Genomic DNA, 23,592 nt, shown 5'->3' with positions numbered 1-23,592 from the left:
GTTGGGCGCACAAAAAAATGCAACATGTTGCGTCTGGCACGCCTAGGCGCACACCTGGAAAATACGCAGCGCACGAAAACGCACATGAACGCGTACAAGCGCTATACCATGCGCCCGCCATGTTAAAGATAGGGGAGCAATGCACATGTGCACGATAGCGCACAAGGCACAGCGCTAAAAATAGCAAGTGTGAAACCAGCCTTAGACACTTAATACCACCGCAATCATACTGACCTGTACTAGTATCATGTTGCCCAGTCATTTGTATCACACAATGAGTGTTGTTAAAAAAAAAAAAACAAACAAACAAAAAATAATGATGGAATTGGGTCACTTTCACCATTTTACCTCATTTGTAATTTTTTCATTTTTTTCAGTACATTTTTCAGTACATAATATGTTAAAGTGTCCCCATATAGCTATGTTGACAGAAAAATTAAAAAAGTTAGGGCTTTTGGAACAGGGGGAGGAAAAAATGAAAGTGCAAAAAAAAAAAAAAAAAAATCCCCCTGCCCTTAAAGGGTTAAGGCCAATAGGGGTTAATTTGTCATAATAATAATTTGTGCATATTTTGAATTTTTAAAACATGTTTCAATCCTTAATGTAGCAAACTTTTACTTGGTTATTATTAATTACATCATGTGAATTTTTGATGGAAAAATAAAAAAGTTATAACTCTTGGAATAACTGAAAAATATCCAAAAGCCCTCAAATCTTAAAGGGATAGTATATCTATAAATATATTGTACACATGTGATGTATTTTCCAGTTTCTTAGGCTACCATCATTCTGAGTATTTCAGGCTTAGTCTGCACGCCCATGATTCCTGTGATGTGAAGTACATTTGTATTTGTCTGCTCATTGGGAAGTATTTACGTTATGTGTTCCTCTATTATCCTCTTTTATCCTTAAGCCATAATCTCTTGAATGATGCTTCATTTTTATTTATTTTGTTTTGCTAATACTTACAAACACCCTAAAATCCCTCTGGCATTTTTTTAATATTAAATCTGGCTGCAAGATTGTTGGTAGACTGGTTGCGTTGGCAAATAAAACAGTTATTTCAGATTCTCTATGCTTTTCCTATGGGAGTTGCCAAATAATGTGTAAAGCTTGCATTGGCACACATAGGCTGGTGATATGGCCTGTGTCTGAATGGTATGCTTTTATTCTAATTTTTTTAAATGAAAGTTTGTCAAGCCCAAAATGTTATTTATATTGACTATACAGTGATATAGGGGCCTTCACCCCTATGAAAATCATACTACCACTCCATATACATGTACATGTAACTGGTACAGTGCTTGCAAAAACAACTGTTAATCCATGTGCAAATCAGCAGTGTTCGTGCACCCCGCTTATGGCCGCACCCCCTAAATTTGCCTCTGAGGGTTGCCCCGGCTTGTATTTGACAGGGATCACTCTTAGAGCAAACACTGCCCCATGTGTGTGTACATGCACGATGATACTTGCTGTGCATGCACCATACACATACAGTGGCGGCTGGTCTCCTTCCTTGCTCCCTATGGATGTCGCTCACTACACTTCCTGGTGTATGGACGGCAGGAGAAAACACTTCACCACTGTGTGCACATGGCTAACACACCTAATATTAATGTGCATGTGTGGGGCAGTGCTTGCTTTAGGATTTGTGCTGTCCTTCACAAACAATGATAGTCCCCAAGACACAAATTGAGGGAGTGCAATGGCGCACCGAATTCATGGCCATGTCATGATGCACCAAAGTCTCCTCATTTGCATATGTACTAAAAGCTATTTTCACAAGTACTAGTAACAGATACAGTACTGATATGATTCTTGTAGGCATAAGGTCCCCTATATACCATGGCTTGCAAAGGTATTCACCCACTTGGGCCTATTTGTTACATTTCAACCTGTGTTTAAATATTTTTGTAATAGTCTAAGTTGGTGAAGTCAAGTGAGAAAAACATAGGCATAAATTTAATTTTTGGGATCGAATAACTAAAAATTGGTATGTGCATATGTATTCACTCCTTTTGCTGTGAAGTCCCTAAAAATTTCTGTTGCAAGCAGTTACCTTGATAAGTTACATACTTCGTGAAAGGAAGTCCACCTGTGTGCAATCTAAGTGTCACATGGCCTGGTAATATGTACATACCTTTTCTGAAAGTCTATACGGGCTGCATCACCATTAAACAAAAGGCACCACTAACTAAGCAACAACCTGAAGACCAAGGCGATCTCCAAACAAGTCAGGGACAAAGTCGTTGAGAAGATCAAGTCAGGGTTCTGTTATAAAAAAAATCCCAATCTCTGATGATCCCACGAAGCACCATCAAATTCATTATCTTCAAATGGAAAAAACATGGTACTAGAACAAACCTGGCAAGAGAGGGCCGCCCACGAAAAACTCTCAGCCCCGGCAATGAGGGCATTAGTGTCACGGAGTGACTGACCAGTGCAACACAACCCAATGATTGGTCGGTCACCAACAGCAAACAAACTGTTACCATGGCTGGTCAGGAGACAAATCTCCAGGAGTGGACCCTCTGGACCGTGGCACCGAGGGGCCCCGGGCGAGCTGCCAGGTGGAGCCAACTCCTGTACAGGGATCGTTAGGAGCAGGCCCAGGGGTTCGGGTACCACAATAGCCGATACCGAGAGGGGCGGCTCAGGACAGACTGGAGTAGGAGTGCGGGACTGAAGCGTAGACAATAGAGCGGGATCACTGGAGACTGGACCAGAGTAGGACTGCAGGACTGGAGCATAGACAACAGGACGGAGCAGGAACACGGGAGGCAGGACTGGAGTAGGACTGTAGGACTGGAGTGTGGCTAGCAGGATGGAGCAGGAACACCGGAGGCAGGACTGGAGTAGGACTGAAGGACTGGAGTGTGGATAGCAGGGTGGAGCAGGAACACCGGAGGCAGGACTGCAGTATAGATAGCTGGACCCACGGAGCACCGGACTGCGGAGCTACTGCAGGGACCATGGAAGGCAGGACTGCGAGGCTACTGCAGGAATCACTGAGGACAGGACTGCTAGACTGCAGAGAGCACATGAGGAAGCAGGGCACAGTGTGCTAGCAAAGACAATGATCAGGCGCCTCCCTCAGGGGGGAACGGCCTGATATGGCCCTGTCAGGTCTGCCATTAGTCCGTAAGTGCTCCGGGTCAGGGCATTGCCGGAGCACAAGTAACAGGAGGGAGGCGCGGCCGCGGCCTATGGCACATGCGCATTGCATGCAGAGACCCCGTCGGCCGCGAGCCTGTCAGAAGGGACCACCGTGGCTGTCGGGCGGCGGCGGGCTGCGGCGTGGGAGTGGAGGCCGGGTGAGGATGCAGAGGCGGCGTGACACAAACAAGGGAACACCGGGGACACAATTACAACGATGGGACCTGTGATAGGGAACAGGGAAATGGACACCTTCACTCTCCTGAGGATGTGCCCTGCTCTTACTAGCATCTCTATACAGGTTTTTAAACCTGTCGCCGAGCAGGATACCTTAACCCTTGCTTTCCCTGCACCTATCCCTAAGTAGGGAATTGGCAAGTGAGGACACTGGTCCCACCGCTGCACTAATACAATACAAGGTAAGGATAGACAGACAGTAAAAGGAACAGGGTAACAAAAATACAACACTTAGCTTTCTGCTGTAAAGCACCACACAGCAGGTTCACAACAACAGATACACCATCAGCAGGTGAGGCACCACCGCGCCCAGCAAGCTCCTTCCTCCGGTTCGGTCACTGTAGCATGAACTCTAACAACAGCTGATGCATCAGGTGACCTTTTAAAGGATGGTGGGAGTGGTCCTAACCTGCATTAGCAAATTCAGCAGCAATGTAATTACACCAGCAGCCACTGGGGGAAAAACAGACATTAACCCCCGATGGCCTGAAAGGAAAAAAGTTTATATGTGAGAATCAAGATCTGCCACAGATCCAAAAATGGATCATGACAATTAGACAGAGAAGCCACACAGAAACCAATGGTACTCTGTATGAGCTGCAGAGTTCCCAAGCAGAGATTAGAGTACCTGTCCATACGACCACAATAAGCCATACACTCCATAAAGGTGGCCTTTATAGAACATTGGGCAGAAAAAAGCCTTCTTTTGAACACAAAATTGTAAGGCTCATTTTAGACGCCATGTCTGGTGCCGAAAAAAAAAATCACCCGAGGAACACCATCCTCACAGTGAAACATGGTGGTGACAGCATCATGCTGTAAGGATGTTTTTAGACAGCAGAGATGGGAAAAAAGATCAGAATAGAGGGGAAGATGGATGGTGCAAAATACAGGGATATTCTTAAGCAAAACCTGTTTCAATCCATCAGTGATTTAGGACCTGGATGGAGGTTCACCTTCCAACAAGACAATGACCCAAAGCATACTGCTAAAGCAGCACTCAAGTGCTTTAAGGGGAATAGTGTAAATGTTTTAGAGTGGCCTAGTCAAAGCTCAGACCTTAATCCAAATGAGAATTGGTGGTCAGATGAAGATTGCTATTAACTAGAGGAAACCATCTAATTTGAAGGAGCTGGAGCAGTTTTGCCTTAAAAAAAATGGACAAAAATCCCAGTGGCAAGATGTGGAAAGCTCATACAGACTTCAAAGTGACTCGCAGCTGTAATTGCCGCAAAAGGAGACTCTACAAAGTACTGACATTAGGGGAGTTAATAGTTATGCACAGTAACTTTTTAGTAATTTTGTCCCATTTGTTGTTTGCTTCACAATAAAAAGAAAAACAAATGTTCACAGTTGAAGGCATGTTCTTTACATGAACTGATGCAAACCCTTAAAAAAAACAGGTTATGAGGTAGCAAAACAGGAAAAATGTCAAAGGTAGTGAATACTTTAGCAAGCCACTGTATTTGTGTGGTTAGTCTAAAAAGCATTTTGGGGTGACAGAATCTTTTAAAGTTCGCTGTCAATCACCCCTAAGTCAGGGTCTGGGGAAATGCACTGAACTCATTAACTGGTAGCTATTAGTTCAATAACTAAAAACACAGAAAAACAAACGTACAAAAATACTCTGTTGTAAAAAAGTAACAGTAAACAGCAAGTGCTAATAAAAAGATGATTACAAAACAGGGCATTTAGTTGATACTTTTTTGGCAAAAAATGTATACTAAGCCGCTCTATCAAATGTCAAGGTATACCCTCTCAGAGCAGTATACCCTCTCAGAACCGATGTATTTAAAAACCTGATCATGTGTATAGTACCTGTATAAGCATTATTCAGGTAGGTAAGGTCCTTTTTTCCTTATGGGCTGTGCACACAAAAGCTGTCTTACATAGCGTGTACACATCGGACCTTCCTGCCTGAATCCTGCTTATACAGGTACTATACACATGATCAGTTTTTTAAATACATCAGTTAGGGACTGCTCTGAGAGGGTGTACATTGACGTTTGGTAGAGCGGCTTAGTATACATTTTTTGCAAAAAACTTATCAACTAAATACCCTGTTTTGTAATCATCTTTTTACTAGCACTTGCTGTTTACTGTTACTTTTTTACAACAGAGTATTTTTGCTTTACTGTGTTTTCAGTCTTTTGGTTGTGTGAACACTGTCATACAGACTTGTTCGCTGTGTGCATTGCCCATGTGTTTGTGCTTAATTAATTCAATAACTAGTAGCTAATATTTTGTGCCCTTTTTGCAGCTTGGTGTACTATGTAGCTGTCATGTGTTTCCCTTAAAGAGGGCAGCATATAAACTGACAGATTCACTTTAATACATGGCTTAGCTGTATTTTTAAACTACTGTTTTGAGATGCCAGCATCTTCTTGCAGGTTATTTCCTTTGGACAAATGTTACCATGGAGTTATTTCTCAGGGGTGTAAGTGAATATCCCAGGGAACTACAAAAGAATGAAATGAACACATACCTATTCATTTCGTGCTTCTTACAGATTAAGGTGACCAATCAATAAGGAGAGTACTGTCGAAAAACAAAGATTAAAGTCACTTTTTTGTGGGTCTTAGGGAGACCATGAAAAATAGAGACTATAGGATGGTCAGGAATTAGCCACTTGCCCATTTTTTAATCTAAAACACCCGATGATATGCCCTCCTGAATAACTGAAAAAAGCTCCAATTTATAAGACAGAGTGGGGTCAGACTTCAATGACAAATAGGTGGTTGAATCATGCAAAATGGTATGAGCAAAACTGACATATCACTGAGTATCCATTACTATGGTGCAATCACCTTTGTCTGACCGCCTAATTACAATATTGGAGTTTTTTTTGCAGCTGACTGACAGCCAAAGATTGACTGGCAGACAAGTTACAAGAAAAATTAGCATGTTTTGTTTCCTGATCTAACAATTTCAAATACTTCTCAACCAAAGATTGAAGCAAATTGAAAACAATCATCTTTTGGATAGAGGGTATAACCAACATGATGTTAATTCTGCCTTTATCAAAGTTTTGAATGAACCTCGTTTTGGACCTTCTGTTAATAAATTGTCTTTGTCTAACAGGCATCCACCGTTAGTTTTTTCAACTCCTTACAGCCCTCAATTTAATAGCATTAAAAACATTGTTAAAAAATATTTACCTAGGACGAAAAATTGCGTAAAATTGTATTTGTAATTTTGTTGCTAGGAGAGGATACAGTTTAGACAATGCGTTGTCACTGAGTCTCCTAAAACGCCAGTCTTCTTCTGAAATGTGGTTATCGGCAAAGGGTTTTTTTTTAAGTGCGCTAATAATCGATGTAATGTTTGCACTTTCGCCATTGATAGAACTAAATCTGTTAATTCTTTTTCAGGTTTTTCTTCTACCATCACTTCTTCTTTGAATTGTGATACAAAATATGTGATATATTGCATCTGCTGTGTGCCATGTCAGATGCAATACATTGGATGTAGTACAAGAAAAATCAAGAAACGTATTGCTGAGCACACTACCAACATTCATAATAAAAATGCGTCTTATTCTGGTGCATCAAAGCATTTTGTCAATGTGCACCATGGAGATCTCACTAATTTTTCTTTTTATGCTTTTGAAAAGATCTGCAATACGAGGTGGTAATAAACAGAAAATGTTAACTACAAGAGAGGCACATTGGATCCTGAAATTGGACACACGTTTTCCAAGAGGAATGAACTCAAGAAACGATTTGTTTTACATCTATTGAAGCTGTTTCTCTAAGGGTACGTGCACACGCTGCAGAATGCTCTGCGGATTTGGCCGCGCGGATTTTGTAAAATCCGCAGGTCAAAAGACCTGCGGTTTTACCTGCGGATTAGCCTGCGGTTTATCATCTCTACAATGGAGGAGATGGTAAACCGCAGTGGAATCCGCAGAAAGAATTGACATGTCAATTCTTTCTGCGGTTTAGAAACCGCAGCAAATCCGCGCGGAAAAATCCGCACCGTCTGCACTGCGGTTTTTGATATCCATAGGATATTATGGTACTGTAGCAGAAGAATCCGCAGCGTGTGCACAAACCCTAAGTGTTGTGTTTATCATATGTTCATGCATATCCTATTAATTGTTAAGTGGTTGTGATTGGTTGCTTGTCTCTATTTAATGTGACCATTTTGTCAATTATCGCTTGAGTGCCGAAAAAAGTTTTATTTATCTTCATTTTGGTGTGCCACATCCTCCTTTTTGCTCCTATGCAATGCTGTGCTTTCCAGCCTTTGTGTGCACCCACCTGCTCTGCTGATTTGGCTCAAACCTTCATTCTGGATCCCATAGAAGCTCCTAAACTCTTCTCTCCTGAAATTAAACTGTGTCCCCCTTTATCACCGCTGGTTAAAAAATCATGATGAACAACCTTGGTTCTTGGTATTTAAGATTTGCAGACTCAGAGAAATTAATAATGAAGAGCCTTGTTTGATAGAATTGTGGATGGATCTACACACATACCCCACATATTTTAACTTCCATTCATCCACTCCTTCAACCTCTCTTTTTATTTTCTTCATTTTCCCCTCATTTTCTAACATGTTGCAGTCCTTGTATACCGCTGCTGCTCCATACTTTCCTTTCTCTAGTAAAACCATGGTTACCTGCATTCACAGTAAAGGGATAGTTGGTTGTGGAGGGACAGTTTTGTATTAGAGGCATATTGACTGTTTATAAGGGCTATTGCAGTACTTATATGCCGCTGGCAGTGGCGTAGCTACTGTTTGTGGCGCCCGGGGCGGTCGAAAAATTTGCCGCCCCTTTGGTCGTTGATAATCCGGAAGCATCCGAAGAGCCCACACTACACTCAAAGATATAATTTTTAGTCTGCTACTAACTCTGCTGTTATTATTTCTAGACTTTCATCTTCTTGCAGTTCTCTATATATATGTATGTATAAGCTTGATGATGCTGGATGAAGACCTAATGGCTTTTTAATAATAATTTTTAATAATGTGACAGACCTTACATATTGGATTATATAGAGCCCTGTTTTTTATTACATACCGTCCTGTCTTGTTAGCTGTATAATGCAATGATGGCTGATGGAGCATGGGAAAGCTTCCTTTCTAATGGAGGAGCTGATGGACTGGCAGTTTGGTCACCGGCTCCTCGATCAGCAGTCATTTTATATCTAAAAAGAGAGGGGACTATGTAATAAAAGAGGGCGCTGTAAATAACAAAATTAACAAGAATACACTATGTAAGAGACAGCACTATACATAACATCAGAGGAAGCTATATAATAAGGGACGGCATCATATATAACTAGAGAGGATGGTACGTAATAAGGGATGGTGTTATACATAATAAAAGAGGAAACTATGTAACTAAGGATGGTGTTATACAGAATTAGTGAGTACACTATATACTAAGGGACTGTGTTAGACATAGTGAGTACACTATATACTAAGGGACTGTGTTAGACATAATAAACGATAATGTCTTCCTCCACCTCCCCCATTATAAGTCCCCCTTCCTCCCATCCCAATCCCCCACACCCCTCATTGTCCTCCTCCCCTCACATCCCATTATTGTCCTCTCCCCCACCCCATCATTGCCCTCTTCACCACCTCCATCATTTTCTTCTCCCCCACCACTATCTTTGCTTTCTCCCCCACCGCTCCCATCATTGCCCATTCCACCACCTCCATCATTTCCTCCTCCTCCACCTCCCCCATTTATTGCCCTTTCCACCACCACCGTCATTGCATTCTCCCCCACCACCCCATCATCATTTATTTTTCTCCCACCACCCCATCATTGCCCTCTCCATCACCCCCATCATTGCCTTCTCCCCATCACCCCCACCCTTGCCTTCTCCCCATCATTGCCTTCTCCTTCACCCTAACACTGCCTTCTCCCCATCACTCCCATCATTGCCTGCTCCATCACCCCATCATTGTCTTCTCCCCATCACTCCCATCATTGCCTGCTCCATCACCCCATCATTGTCTTCTCCCCATCACTCCCATCATTGCCTTCTCCATCACCCCATCACTCCCATCATTGCCTGCTCCATCACCCTCATCATTGCCTGCTCCATCACTCCCATCATTGCCTTCTCCTTCACCCCATCACTGCCTTCTCCCCATCACTCCCATCATTGCTTGCTCCATCACTCCCATCATTGCCTTCTCTGCATCACCCCCATCATGGCCTTCTCCCAGTCTTCTCATGTCCCCATCTCTTCCAGGGCCAGGCTAACCTACACACACACAGACACAGACACACACACACACAGACATACATACAGACATACACACATACACACAGACAGACAGACATACACACAGACACCACCTCTCTCCTCTCACCTGTCCGCAGCATCACCCGCGCTTCCTCGCTCACACAGCAGCGGCCTCCGGACAGGAAGCGCGGCCACCGGGCAGGAAGCAGGACGGACCCTTGCAACTCCGCTCCTGCTATACCCGCTTGCAGGCAGCAGAGCTGCTGTGATTGCTCCCTGCCCACCGCTGCACTGCATTGTGCCTCTCTGCCTCCGCGCTTCTCCCACAGAGAGAAATTGCTGCTGCTGCGCCGCCCCCACACATGTGCCGCCTGGGGTGGACCGCCCCCCCACCTCACGCTATGCCACTGGCCGCTGGTGCACCATTAAGAGAAAAGTCCTTTTCAGAACTGCATATTTTGTTTTCCCTATAAATAGCAGAAAGTTTGCTGGCATATATTATATATCTACTACGGCCTTCTCTTCAATCGGCCCCTGCCTAGTCTGCTGCACCCCTGTACTGTGCATCGGTGATGGAAGTAACGGCCATACTAACTCGCACCTCCTGTTCATCACCATGGGCATCCTCCCTCGAGTGCCGGCTCCAGGCTTTCATGGGCCCCAGGCAAAATAGTCTCAGTGGGCCCCTTTAACACTTACCTTGATTCATGATACACAGAAAAAAAATACAGGTATAATAAAATGTCAAAAATTTCACGTGCTTATTATAATACATGAGTGATATCTCTTGTAAATTTTACAATAGCTCAGAAACCAACGATTCCTCGCAGCGTACAGTGCATGCACTAGAGGGATTAAAAAATCTGCAGTCACACAGAGTGACTGTAGTCTTTTCATTTTAAACTAGACTGTATTGTCCTCCATACAGTATCATGGGCACCACATAGTCCTCCATACAGCATACTGAACCCCATATATTGTGCTATACAGTATAATGGGCACCACATAGAGATCAATACAGTGTAATGGGCCCCATATGTTGCTCCATATGGTATTATGGTTCCCATATATTGCCCTATACAGTATTATGATCCCCATATATTGTTCCATACAGTATTATGGGCTCCATGTATTGCTCCATACAGTGTAATGGGTTCCATATAGTGCTCCATACAGTATAATAAACCCCGTAAATTGCTCCATACATTATTATGGGCCCCATGTATTGCTTCATACAGAATAATGGACCCCATATATTGCTCCATAGAGTATAATGGGTCACATATATTGCTCCATACATTATAATGGGCCCCATGTAATGCTCCATACAGTATAATGGGCCCTATATAATGCTCCATACAGTGTAATGGACCAACATAATGCACCATATAGTATAATAGGCCCGATATAGAACTCCATATAGTATAATGGTCCCATATAATGCTCCACACAGTATAATGGGCCCATTATAAAGCTCCATATATAAAGAATAATCAAATACTCATCTCTCCCTTTTCCCCCTCTGCTCCAGTCTCTTCAGTGTCTTCTTACTCTCTGCACTGCTCAGCACAGAAAATGCACTGTAGTGACATCATCATACCCTCTGCCTTGAGACATCATAAAGAGTCAGAAGAGACTGGAGCAGCGGGGAATGGGTAGAGGGGAGTATTTGAGGAGGTGGACTGGGGCAAGAGCTGGCACTGGGCTCCCCCAACTCACAGGTCTCATATTGTGTTGTGTGTCCTCAATGGCGATTGAGCCCCCTCGTTCATCCAGGACCCCGGTACTTGTCCGGATGCGCTGGGTGGTGACACCAGCCCTGTTCCTGAACTTGCTTGGCGTGGATCTGGTATTCGGGTCTTGAATGGCATCATCTGGATTCAAGAACTCACTTTGCGCCACCCAGGTTCTGCTTACATGTGCGCCAAAGCCCACTGCCTTGGGCCTTCTGCCTGTAACTTCGGTTCAGCATCTTCCTGTGCACACATCCTTCCCATTCCTTTTCTTGGTGCCAAATCCCTTCTGTTTTGGCACGCAGGTCTTCTATACACCTGACCCTGTGCTCCGATGACTCTCTTCCTCCCTGAAACTCTCCCTTCTTTGGTTGGTTCCACAGGGCCTTGTTTGGACAGTAGATGACATTCTAACAGTTGAAACCAGAAGTTTACATACACTATATAAAAAGACGTGCATGTTTTTCTCAATGTCTGACATGAAATCAGAATAAACCTTTCCCGTTTTAGGTCAATTAGGATTACCACTTATTAGTATTTGCCAAATGCCAGAATAATGAGAACGAGAGAATGTTTTAAAGCATTTTTATTACTTACTGGAAAGTCAAAAGTTTACATACACTAAGATTACTATGCCTTTAAACTATTCTGGATTGCCCATATGATAATGTCATGTGTGGCAACATCTGAGTTAATTAGAGACATACCTGTGGATGCATTTTAATGCACACCTGAAACACACTGCTTCTTTGTGTAGCATCACGGGAAAGTCTCAGGAAATCTGCCAAGATATCAGGAAGAAAATAGGGGACTTGCACAAGTCTGGCTCATCCTTGGGTACAATTTCAAGATACCAGAAGGTGCCTCGTTCATCTGTACAAACAATTATACACAAGGTCAAACAAGATGGGAATGTCCAGCCATCAAACCGCTCAGGAAGGAGATGGGTTTGGTGTCCCAGAACGTGCTTTGGTCAAACATGTGCATATCAACCCAAGGACAAATTGATAGACAGCTCAGCTGTCCAATCTGAGGCTTGAGAATGCTGAGCTGCCATGGTTTTTGGCCCCTCCTCAGGATAATAATAAGACCAATCCAAAAACCATTATCTCTATTACCAATGCACCAGCACATTCAGGAAAAAACTGATACAAAGCACCCGAATTGCCAAATCCAATGGATGCGCCATTTCTGTGGTTGGTCTTACTAGGCTGGGAAGGGACCAATGTCCATGGACCTTCCCGATCTATTAATATCAGACTGCAGCTGTCTGCTTAGCCTTTGCTGGTTAATAAAAATAAATGAGACCTGAAGTCATTTTTTTCAGAGTCCTCCCTTTTTAATAACCAGTAAAGGTAAAGCAGACAGCTGTGAGCTAATAATAGGCTAGGAAGCTCCATGGATATTCGCCACTTCCCAGACTAATAAGATCATTACATAGCTGTCTGCTTTCCCTTAGCTGATTATTAAAAATTAGGTGGACCCTGCGCCATTTTTTCATTTAATTTTTTTAGCTAAATACAAGTACAAAAAAGTACACACGCAAAGCACTTATTATCTCACTGACATATTTCTATCTATTCTTTCTATATATCTACTCTATTCTAGTCTGAATGTCTGGGCTGTGAATTTATTGTACTTGGCTGTTTTTAGGATGTGTGTGTAAAAATCGGGTTGCACACACATGGTCCATGTGCCGTGTGGCTTTTCTCGTGTACCCATTTTTTCTCGCAATCAGAGCATACTGCAGTTTATTTCACAGTCTGATCTGAGCTGAGAAAAAAATTGCAAATGATCACTGACTCATTAAATATCCTTGATCAGAGTGCAATTCGATGTTTTCTCGCATTGCACTCGTCCAATTTATACGTTCGTGTGAGTGAAACCTAAAATAACTATGTAAAAATTGGCATTGTCATAATCGTACTGACCTGGAGAATCAAGTTGCCTGGTCATTTTTACCACACAGTTAATGCCATAAAAATGAAACCCATGAAATGAGTAGTGTTATTCAAAACTAAAACTTATCTTGCAAAAACAAGCCTTCATATGACTTTGTTAATAGAAAAAAAGTTATGGTTATTGAAAGAATGGGAAGAAAAAGAAACAAAAAAGTGTGTGAACGAATTAAAATAAGTGCAAGGCAACATTTGTTTGAACAGCGTTTATGACGTTTTCTGACTTTTTATTTGGATTAGAAAGAAATTAAAATATAACAGAAGAACTTACAAGTCTCTTTTTTGTTCAATCCATTTCTGATTTTGGTTTTAAAAATTGTAAGAAAGAAATTGCAGTTTTACCAAAAATGCCACATGTGAAGCAGACTCTTTTTTTTTAACTTTTTTGTCTTATTTTTTATGTTTGATTTGGTGTATTGAAAATGTAAATTGAAATGATGGTTGCCTAAATCTCAATGTCTAGATAATTTCTCATGACTGAACCTCTTTTAATATTATTGATTAGTGTAATTAATAATTGTTGAACATGTGAGAAATATATATTTTAGATACTTGACCCTTTCAGAGTTGTTAAATTTTATTTTGCTTTTGTTTTTCAGGTACTGCTGTAAACGGTTTGGTGAATGTAGTCATTTCAACTCTTGAGAAGCGTTACGACTTAAACAGTTCCCTTACCGGATTGGTTTCAGCCAGCTACGACATTGCATTCTGTCTTTTGTCACTTTTTGTGTCATTTTATGGTCAAAGAGGGCATAAACCAAGATGGCTTGCCTTTTCTGCTCTAATGATTGGCATAGGTGCGATAGTTTTTACCGTGCCTCATTTTACCGCTGGAAGGTATCAGTATGGAAACAGATATAATGGTGAGTTAAGACTATACAGAATGTGAAAGGCAGGCCACTACTCTCAATGGGTAATGTAGGCTTTAAAAAGGGTTGTCATAGATTAGAAAAGATCTAAGATCTACATCTTTTCTTTATTGAGAAGTTTTTGTTTTTTTAATCAAAGTCCCTTTCAAGTGAATTTGTCTAGACATAGGCAGTGAGAAAACCTACTGCAGCTATAGGAACAAAAAAAATCCTTATAAGAGGATCTATAGCTATGGAAATAAAATGTAACCAATGGTCTATGGATAATTTGGTCTATGTTAACAATTATACTTTTAGTCTTAATAAAATTTGTGGCAGTGAATGGCAGTGACCGCTAAACAGTATGATGTAGCACTGTACTCAGGGGCGGACACTGACAGCTTGGGGCCCCTGGGCAAGCCACACACACATACATGTGCAAAATGCAAAAATGCCTTATAGCAGCAGACAAGTTTTTGAAACTGCTGGTGCCTCCAACGTCCCCCGAACAACAAGATGCAGGGTCCTTCAGAGGTTTGCAGCTGTGCGTAAGCCATCCTGTCGACCACCTCTATCCACTGCACACAAGCAGAACCGGCTCCAGTGGGCCAAACGATACATGAAGACTGACTTCCAAACTGTTTTGTTCACCGATGAGTGCCGTGCAACGCTCGATGGTCCAGATGGATGGAGTGGAGGATGGCTGGTTGATGGACACCCCATGAAAACACGGCTAAGGCGTCAACAAGCAGGAGGTGGAGTAATGTTTTGAGCTGGAATCATGGGGAGAGAGATTGTCGGCCCCTTTAGGATCCCTGAAGGGGTAAAGATGAACTCCATAATCTATGTGGAGTTTCTAAAACAGCACTTCCTGCCATGGTTCAAGAGGAAGAACCGTGCTTTCCGCAGCAAGATCATTTTCATGCATGATAATGCACCGTCTCATGCTGCAAATAACACATCTGCATCTCTGGCTGCTATGGGCATAAAAGAGGACAAACTTATGGTGTGGCCACCATCTTCCCCTGACCTCAACCCCATTGAGAACCTCTGGAGCATCATCAAAAGGAGTGTCTATGATGGCGGGAGGCAGTTCACATCTAAGCAACAGCTCTGGGAGGGTATTCTGTCCACATGCAAAACAATTGAAGCACAAACCATCCAAAAACTGACAAATTCAATGGACAAGAGAGTTCAGAAGCTTCTTTCGAACAAGGGTTCCTATGTGCAAATGTAACATCACCTAGAATAAAGTTTTGACTTGAAAACTGTTTGATTTCATTTTGTAATAAGCTGATAATGCTTATAATTTCACAATTGACCATTTTTTTGTTCAAAATAAAAATGAAAAGGTTGAAAACTCTGCTGTACATAAAAATTTGGAACATGCATTTCGAGTGTTTCTTATTTTTAAAAATATACTGTTTTCATAGGCAGTTTGTTCAAAAACATTGCAATTATACTAGAATATTAGATGACTGGAAAATAACAATGACTGCAATTCATATAGGTAATTTAGAGAAAATATGAGGAAATATTTTTTGCATAATAATTTAGAACACAGTGTATTATGTATATTACCGTCCCCTATTATATTATTATTATATAGTGCCCTCTCTTGTTAGGTACTGTACCATCCCTTACGTATTGGATTATATAGAGCTATGTTTTTGTTCCATAACATCCTGTCTTGTTAGCTGTATAATGCAGTGATGGCTGATGGAGCATGGGAAAGCTTCTTTTCTAATGGAGGAGCTGATGGACTGGTCGTCTGGTCACCGGCTCCTCCATCAGCAGTCATTTTATATCTAAAAAGAGAAGGTGCTGTGAATAGCAAAATTAACAAGAATACACTATGTAACAGACATCACTGTACATAACAGCAGAAGAAGCTATATAATAAGGGGCGGCACCATATATAGCTAGAGAGGATGGTACGAAATAAGGGACGGTGTTATAAATAATAAAAGAGGAAACTATGTAAATAAGGATGGTGTTATACATAATAAGTGAGTACACTTTATACTAAGGGACTGTGTTATACATAATAGGTACATATACTATATACTAAGGGACTGTGTTAGACATAATAAGCGATAATAATGTCTTCCTCCACCTCCCCTTTTCCTAAGTCCATTATAAGTCCCCCTTCCTCCCATCCCAATCCCCCACACCCCTCATTGTCCTCCTCCCCCCCGCATCCCAATATTGTCCTCTCCCCCATCATTGCATTCTTCACCACCTTCATCATTGCCTTCTCCCCCACTACTGTCATTGCTTTCTCCCCACCACCCCATCTTGCCCATTCCATCAACTCCATCATTCCCTCCTCCCCCACCTCCATCATTCCCTCCTCCCCCACCACCCCTATCATTGTCTTTTCCCCCACCACACCCATCATTGCCCATTCCACCACCTCCATCATTTCCTCCTCCCCCACCATCCCCATCATTGCCCATTCCACCACCTCCATCGTTTCCTCCTCCCCCACCATCCCCACCCTTGCCCATTCAACCACTTCCATCATTTCTTCCTCCCCCACCACCCTCATCATTGTCCTCTCCATCACCCCATCTTTGCCTTCTCCCCATTACCTCCACTCCCATCATTGCCCTCTCCACACCTACACACACAGACACACACAGCACCATTGACCTCTCTGCACATTCCCCTGCAGCGCTACGCATGCACTCACACACACACCCCCACCACCACTCATCTCTACACACACACAGCACATGTACATACAAAGCACGCACACAACACTGTTCACCTCTCCACACCTCTCACCTCTCCACACACTCTCCCATCGCTGCCAGCTTCCTCTCTCTGGCTCATCCAGCCGCTGAATTATGACGTCATCCAACAGCGCTGCTGTCTGTGTGAGAGAGACAGGAAGCATGGGCAGAAAGCAGGACAGATAGCAATGCTGCCATTTTCTTTTGTAGGCAGCAGAGCTGCAGGGATCTCTCCCTGTCCGCTGCACATGAGGGCAATCTGGCCATGGGCCCCCTGGAGCCTCGAAGCTGGATAAACAGACCAGATTGCCCACATTATTAGCCACCCTGCAGGGGCCCCCTACATCTCCCGACCCTGTTGCAGCCGCACAGGCTGCACATGCGGTATCTGGATAGTAGCTGCACCAATTTCCTTATAATCCGGGATCCTTGTTAGCCAACGAAATGTAGAACCAATGAAGTTGGAATCTAGGGAAAACCATGCAGCTCCTGTCCATGGTCAGAGACTACTAACCTGGATTGTAGTGCGGGAATGCATGTAGCTCATCTCTAATGATGACCCATCCAAAAAAAATAGGTCATGAATATAATTTTATGCAGAAAAACTTTATACCTTATATACTCGTGTATAAGCCAAGTTTTTCAGCACTTTTTTGTGCTGAAAATGCCCCCTCAGCTTATACATGAGTCATTGTCCCATAAGCCAGAAGGGGAGTGGTGGAGCAGTGGGTCACAGGAGGCAGGAGCCGGTGGCTGCGGCTGTAACTGTGCCCACTGATAAAGAAATATTCACTGAACAATGAACATTCATTTCTCTTATAGCATGCACAGTTACAGCTGCAGCCACAGCCACCGGCTTCCAGCAGCTGTAAAAAAACCATCCTACTTACCTTCCTTGCATGCCCTCACAGCATCTTGTTCTGGCTTCCAGCAGCTCCTGCGGCCGAACAATCACATGACCTCGGTGAGTGGAGCGAGGTGAATATTCATTACCTTAATGAGCGGGGACACATGATTGTTCGGCTGCTGGAAGCTGGAACAGGATGCTGCAAGGATGCGCAGGGAATGTAAGTAGTAGTTTTTTTTAATTTTATGCTTTTCACATGGGGGCCATGCATTCAAGGATAGGGATGAGGAACTACACATACAAGGATAGGGATGAGGAGCCATGCAGACAAAAACGGGGATAAGGAGCCATACATACAAGGATAGGTATGAGGAGCCATGCATACCAGGGCGGGGATGAGGAACCATGCATACAAGGATAAGGATGAGGGGACGATGCATATCCGGCTTATACTCAAGTCAATACATTTTCCCAGTTTTTCGTGGCAAAATTAGGTGCCTCGGCTGATACTCAGGTCAACTTATACACTAATATATACATTAACTAATGTTTAACAATGTTTTGCGCCAATTTGGTTCTGTTTTCAAAATGAAATTGCCTGTAAGGCAAAATGTTAGAATTTTTAGAGGACTTTCAAAAAATAAGTTGGATATGTCTACACATTGTAAGGTGACAAAAAGAGAGATAAACGGGTACCGCCCACAGTATCAATTTAGGTGGGATCACCTTGTGCATATAAGTAAATTTACATAGAAGCACATGGAGAAAAAAGTATATGCACACAAATAGGGATCACCACAAAATAATGTAGTCAAAAATATCAATTTTATTGTAATGAACACAACAGGCAGACACTTTGTTTAAAAACAATTAAAAAGTCTGAACAAACAGACACACAAAGCAAAACAAAGACCATGGGTCATATTAATGAATAATTAAATACTCTGGGCCCCAAAAATTAACCGTTCAATCAAGTAACAGATATCTGCTGGTTTTCATAGCTTAGGGTCTATCACAACAATTGCAGTCACAGTCATAATCATAATCATGATATCATAATGCTGCTTGCAACTATACCAAGATATTTGGATATTAAATCCTATGGATAAATACTGTGGTTACATGAAAAATACAGACAAATAGTATGCCATAAGTAAACACCATATTATCAGCATGTTGCCAACAAACTTTTTTCTCCATGTGCTTCTATACATATTGTAAGGTAGCGCTTGTCATTAAGGTAGGGGAAACTTGCTAGGCAGCCGATAAATCAGGTCCGGCACAGGTTTCTCAACATAACTCAGTCCATTTGGTTTATTATGCAGCATAAACCATCAACAGCAACATAAAGTTCATATCAGATCAGCATAGTGTCCATGACAGAGCTCCGCTCTGTTAACCCTGTGATCACACAGGCTTTGTTATATCCGGTACACAGGCTCTCTAGCCTCACAGTTATATCCCCTGTCCGGGTTACCTCATGGCTGCTTATCAGTGCAGACGTTCATTCCCTCCAGGGAACTATCAGACACACGTCTCCACGTGCACTCAGGAAGGCAGACACATCATCCTCAGTTGGCCTCACGTCAGCCAGACAAGACATTCCATATGGTCCAACCGGGTCCAAGCATTCACTCATGTGACCTACCCTGGCCACCTTATATGGTCCGTAGCCACGTCCACCAGATCACATGGCTATGACCTCATCACAGGTCCTGCAACCATTCTCACATATATAGTTTCCTATGGGCGTTTTAGACACCCGCCCCTAGGTGGATTTGTAGGTGATTGATCCCACCCGTCTCACCAATCACCTGAATGCTTCTCCCTAACACAGTGGAACAAAACATCAGCTCTGCTCATCAGCACATAATCAAGCCTTCATCCCAAGGCCCCCCACCTTGGGATACATAACGGTCATTTAAGACCCTGCTCCTTTTACCACACTGGATGTGCCTGTACACCCGTCCTGGGACACCCACACAGCGCCCCCTAGCGGACACAATGGTCACTACACCACAATATCTTCTGACTTTGAAATTTTCTCCTGGCTGCCTACAAGTTGCAGCAAGTTTAAATAGAGCTACATAAAAGCCGGTGGTGCTAAGATTTCTTTGTTTTTTGATATACATAACTCGGTGAGATAATGTAGTATTAGCCATTAATATTGTTCACATTTGTGTTGGTGTTCAGATGGAAACATAATTACTGATTTTTTTTTTTCCTGTCAAAACCATAAACACTGCAAAGGACCCTATAATAAGTCGACGGGATCTGTCAGGTGCTAGTGTCACCCATCATACACCAAATCAAGCGCTGCATTACGATTTCCTTTGTAAATGTAAACTACAAAAAGGCATGACGGGATGTTAATGTGTATGGGGGAATCAGGAGACAAAGCTGTCAGTTATCTACATGGTACGGCTGCCTTTAAGAAGTTACCAAACCACGGAGCAGACCTCGCCTTTCTAGACTCATGTAATATTAGCAACAATTTTAGTATGGGTTATCTAGTTTTCAATGTGTGTCTCATAATTTGCACTAAAGATCCACTATATTTTCTTTTTTAGATTTTTGTGAAAAGACAGGAAACAACACCAGCCAGGAAGACTGTAACGGGAAGGCACGTTCCACTTTATCCAACTACCTCTATGTCTTTGTTTTGGGCCAGCTGCTAATGGGAGTAGGAGGAACTCCGTTATACACTTTGGGAACAGCTTTTTTTGATGACAGCCTTCCACCACATAAATCCTCATTATACATTGGTAAGTACATGTTTCTGAAAATAATCCAAAATGCAGCAGAGCTGTTTGGGAGATCACTATGATTTGTGGTTGTCAATACAGTTGTGATATCATGGTCCAGGACTTTACATGGGGCTACAGATGAGCCAATTGATTCAGAACTCTCTCACTCTAAAGAATTAAAGGGTAAAATTACCTTCTTACTTCTCTCCTATAATCTGCAATACCTGTTCAATCTTACCCTCTAGCTGTCCCTTTTTTTAATCAACAAATGTGTGATTCAAAAAAATAAGGGATGATCAGGAATACCGACGACAGGATCAGATCACACAGGGTTGGTAGACTACATAGGAGTTGTATACCCAATAGTAATTAAGACTTCAGGTAAATCGTTCCATAACACAATTAAATTTGTTACAGACTGATTTATAGGAAGGGGGGAACCTTACAAGAGATGAGGAAGTAGACATCAGGTGAAGGTAGAGGATATTCATTTGGCAGGTTAGTGTCAGTAGGGTTATTATAGGTGTGAGAGGATAGAGAAATGTTGTTGTTACACTGTTTGTCTTTTATCTTATAATATTGCAAATGCTTTTGGTACTGCTATACAATAATGTGTATTACCATTATCTATGCCGCCTTGGTACTGCTTCATCATCAGATGTATTACCTTTCCTGTTGTGATGTGTAATGTATATATACTGTTATATCAGGGAACGTGTAGTTTAGAGTTTGGGCCACTAGATGGGGAGCATCCTAGTATACACGGTTTATAGTAGTGTATAGAATTAGCATAGGGTTAATTACGTAGCAGAGACTGCTGTGTGGTAAGACTAGACATGAGTGAGAGTTAAGACAGAGGGTAAGGGACGCCCGAACCGTCCACATGAGCTATAGGCCCAGGATGCCGCAGCGGTCATGAAACTAGAAGCAAAGTGAACCTCAGCCATACACAGCTACAGAAAAGGAAAATCAGCGGGCTAGAACAGTTTGAGAATACTCAGGATGTGGCACCTCATTGTTTGGGTAGAAACAGTGAGAGCGTACAATAAAGACGTTGTGCAATGTCAGAAGGCAGCACAGAAGGACAGAATTCTCTTTCAGCGGTTTTATACTCCGGAGATTAATGATCTTGTGTCTGAGGCAAAACAGACAGAGGGAAGCATACCCGTAGTAAAGCTGCACAGACAATACTTTGAGGAACCATCAGGGATTGTCCGATCTTGGCCCGTGCATTGTGACCATGAAAGTAGTGCAGGGAAAGAAAAGGAACATTGTTTGGTGAAGCCTGTTATAGAGAATGTAAAGTCTTTGGATGTGCTGTGTAAAGACTTTATTGTTGAAGTTGAATTGGACTATGTCTCAGTTTCTTCTGACCAATCTGGAAAGGATCTCCCGCAGCAGAAAAGGGAATCCGAAGGAGCTGGACCTGAAGGCACAGGTATGCTGACAAATGGTGAATATGTTTCTGTGAGGGGAGGCCAGGACACTGAAGCCTAGGTGTCCTCAGCCATGACTACGGTCCTGGCCGAACCTTGCATTGGTATAGGCTTTTCCAATGGAGTGTTGTTTTAAGGTTAGACTACATTTGAAAGTTTCAAAGTGGGGAAAGTCTGACCAGTTGATGTGTAAAGGTACTGGAAGTGAAGTTCATTGGATGCAGTGAAGAGCAGGAGGCATAGAAGGGGTTAACAGAGTTTACTTTAGACAGGATATTGAATACAAGGGATACTCCACACAGGGAGATAAAAACAGCAACAAAATGGCACAGGAACACTGAGCGCAACAGCAGAATTTGCACAAAAAACACGATATTTGAGGGAAGGAGTGCACGAAAGATGTAACTTATCGCTTGAAGTTCTTGTTGGGGAGAGGCTGGAATATCTCCTGCCAGCGTCGCAGTCCGTGGACAATGTCTCTGGCTCTGTTGCGGAGGTACGAAATGCACTGTCTTACGATCATGCCGATGTATCCAGGCTTGCTTGACTTTAATACGTTGGTATGTGGAAACAGTCTATTTTGTTGATTCCTCTGGGGTGTCGCAGAACACGAGAAGCATGCAGGCTCGCAGGCCACGACAGAGTGCGAACCTCTAACGGGCTCGCTATGATCAGAGCGAGTAAAAGTATCTTTCACTGCGAGCGATAAGGACCGGACCGGTACGGGAACATTCGAGGGCAGCTCAGTCAGAACGCTCTCCGATGGTAAGTCAATCTGCAGGGAACTAGAGTATGTGTCATTCGCACTCGGAGCAGTGGGGAGGGAGTCAACCTTCACCCTGTTCTCGTGCCGCCTTCCCTCCAAATCTCCCCCATGCCCCCTCTCCACTCGGATAAATCATCCCCCGGCAACAGTGGTGACAGTCCCGATAGTTCTGGCCTTAAAGTGCATAGAAAACCTGCTGACTCTGTTCTGGCGCACCTTCTTAACTGGTAGTGATTTTCAGGCTATGATGGATGAGCAGCACAGAATAAATAAGTGAAACGGTTGCATGTGGAGCATTCAAGCATTTGCTTGCTGTATTGCTTCTTTTCATCTAGTAATACATCCTAGTAGTAAATAGGGTAAACTTTGTGACAATCTTATAGTGAAAATTGACCTTGAAATACAATATTTTAGGAGACCGTGTCATGTCAGGTCAGCCAGGGTCAATGGTCCCTCTCAAGGCTATTAAAATTTGCCCTCACTCACTGGCTTTCCCTCTCTGGTTGTGAGTTTACCGCAGGAGCCCACGCATTTTTTTTCACGAATTAACCCCTTAGTTTAACACCTAGATGTCCCAAATTTTACACACAAACCCTAATCTAATTATCAGTCAAAGACATATAAAAAATTAAATGAAATGAAATGGTTTACTGTATGTAAACCATGTGTCATTTCATGTCGGGTTTTGCATTGATTTTACAGAAGCCGGCAATTGATCTGCTATGTAGAACTCTATGAAATGTAAATATAAATATATATATATATTTATATTCTATGTGTATATATCTATTCTTTCGTTTGGGTTTTAACCAGTCATTGGGCTCCATTATATGTCCATTTTGCAAGCCTGCGAGAAAATCTCGGCATACAGATGCCATACGGATTACATACGGATGCTTTCATGTGCACAATACGCGGCC

At 42.6% G+C, this 23,592-nt stretch overlaps 1 protein-coding gene across 1 annotated transcript in view; it reads left to right on the top strand.

The window, feature by feature from the left end:
- SLCO4C1 (solute carrier organic anion transporter family member 4C1) overlaps positions 1-23,592 on the top strand; it is a 149,059-nt gene that overhangs the window by 33,554 nt on the left and 91,913 nt on the right. The window contains exons 2-3 of the mRNA XM_073545164.1: positions 13,890-14,153; positions 20,294-20,488. Coding sequence (XP_073401265.1) covers positions 13,890-14,153; positions 20,294-20,488 — 459 coding nt within the window. The remainder of the gene's footprint in view (positions 1-13,889; positions 14,154-20,293; positions 20,489-23,592) is intronic.

The sequence above is a fragment of the Dendrobates tinctorius genome, unplaced genomic scaffold, assembly GCF_039654945.1.
Source record: "Dendrobates tinctorius isolate UK_male_01 unplaced genomic scaffold, ASM3965494v1 ptg000003l, whole genome shotgun sequence".
Classification (NCBI taxonomy): Eukaryota; Metazoa; Chordata; class Amphibia; order Anura; family Dendrobatidae; genus Dendrobates; species Dendrobates tinctorius.
Note: the sequence above shows the minus strand (reverse complement) of the source record. Positions and strands in the feature narration are given on the sequence as shown.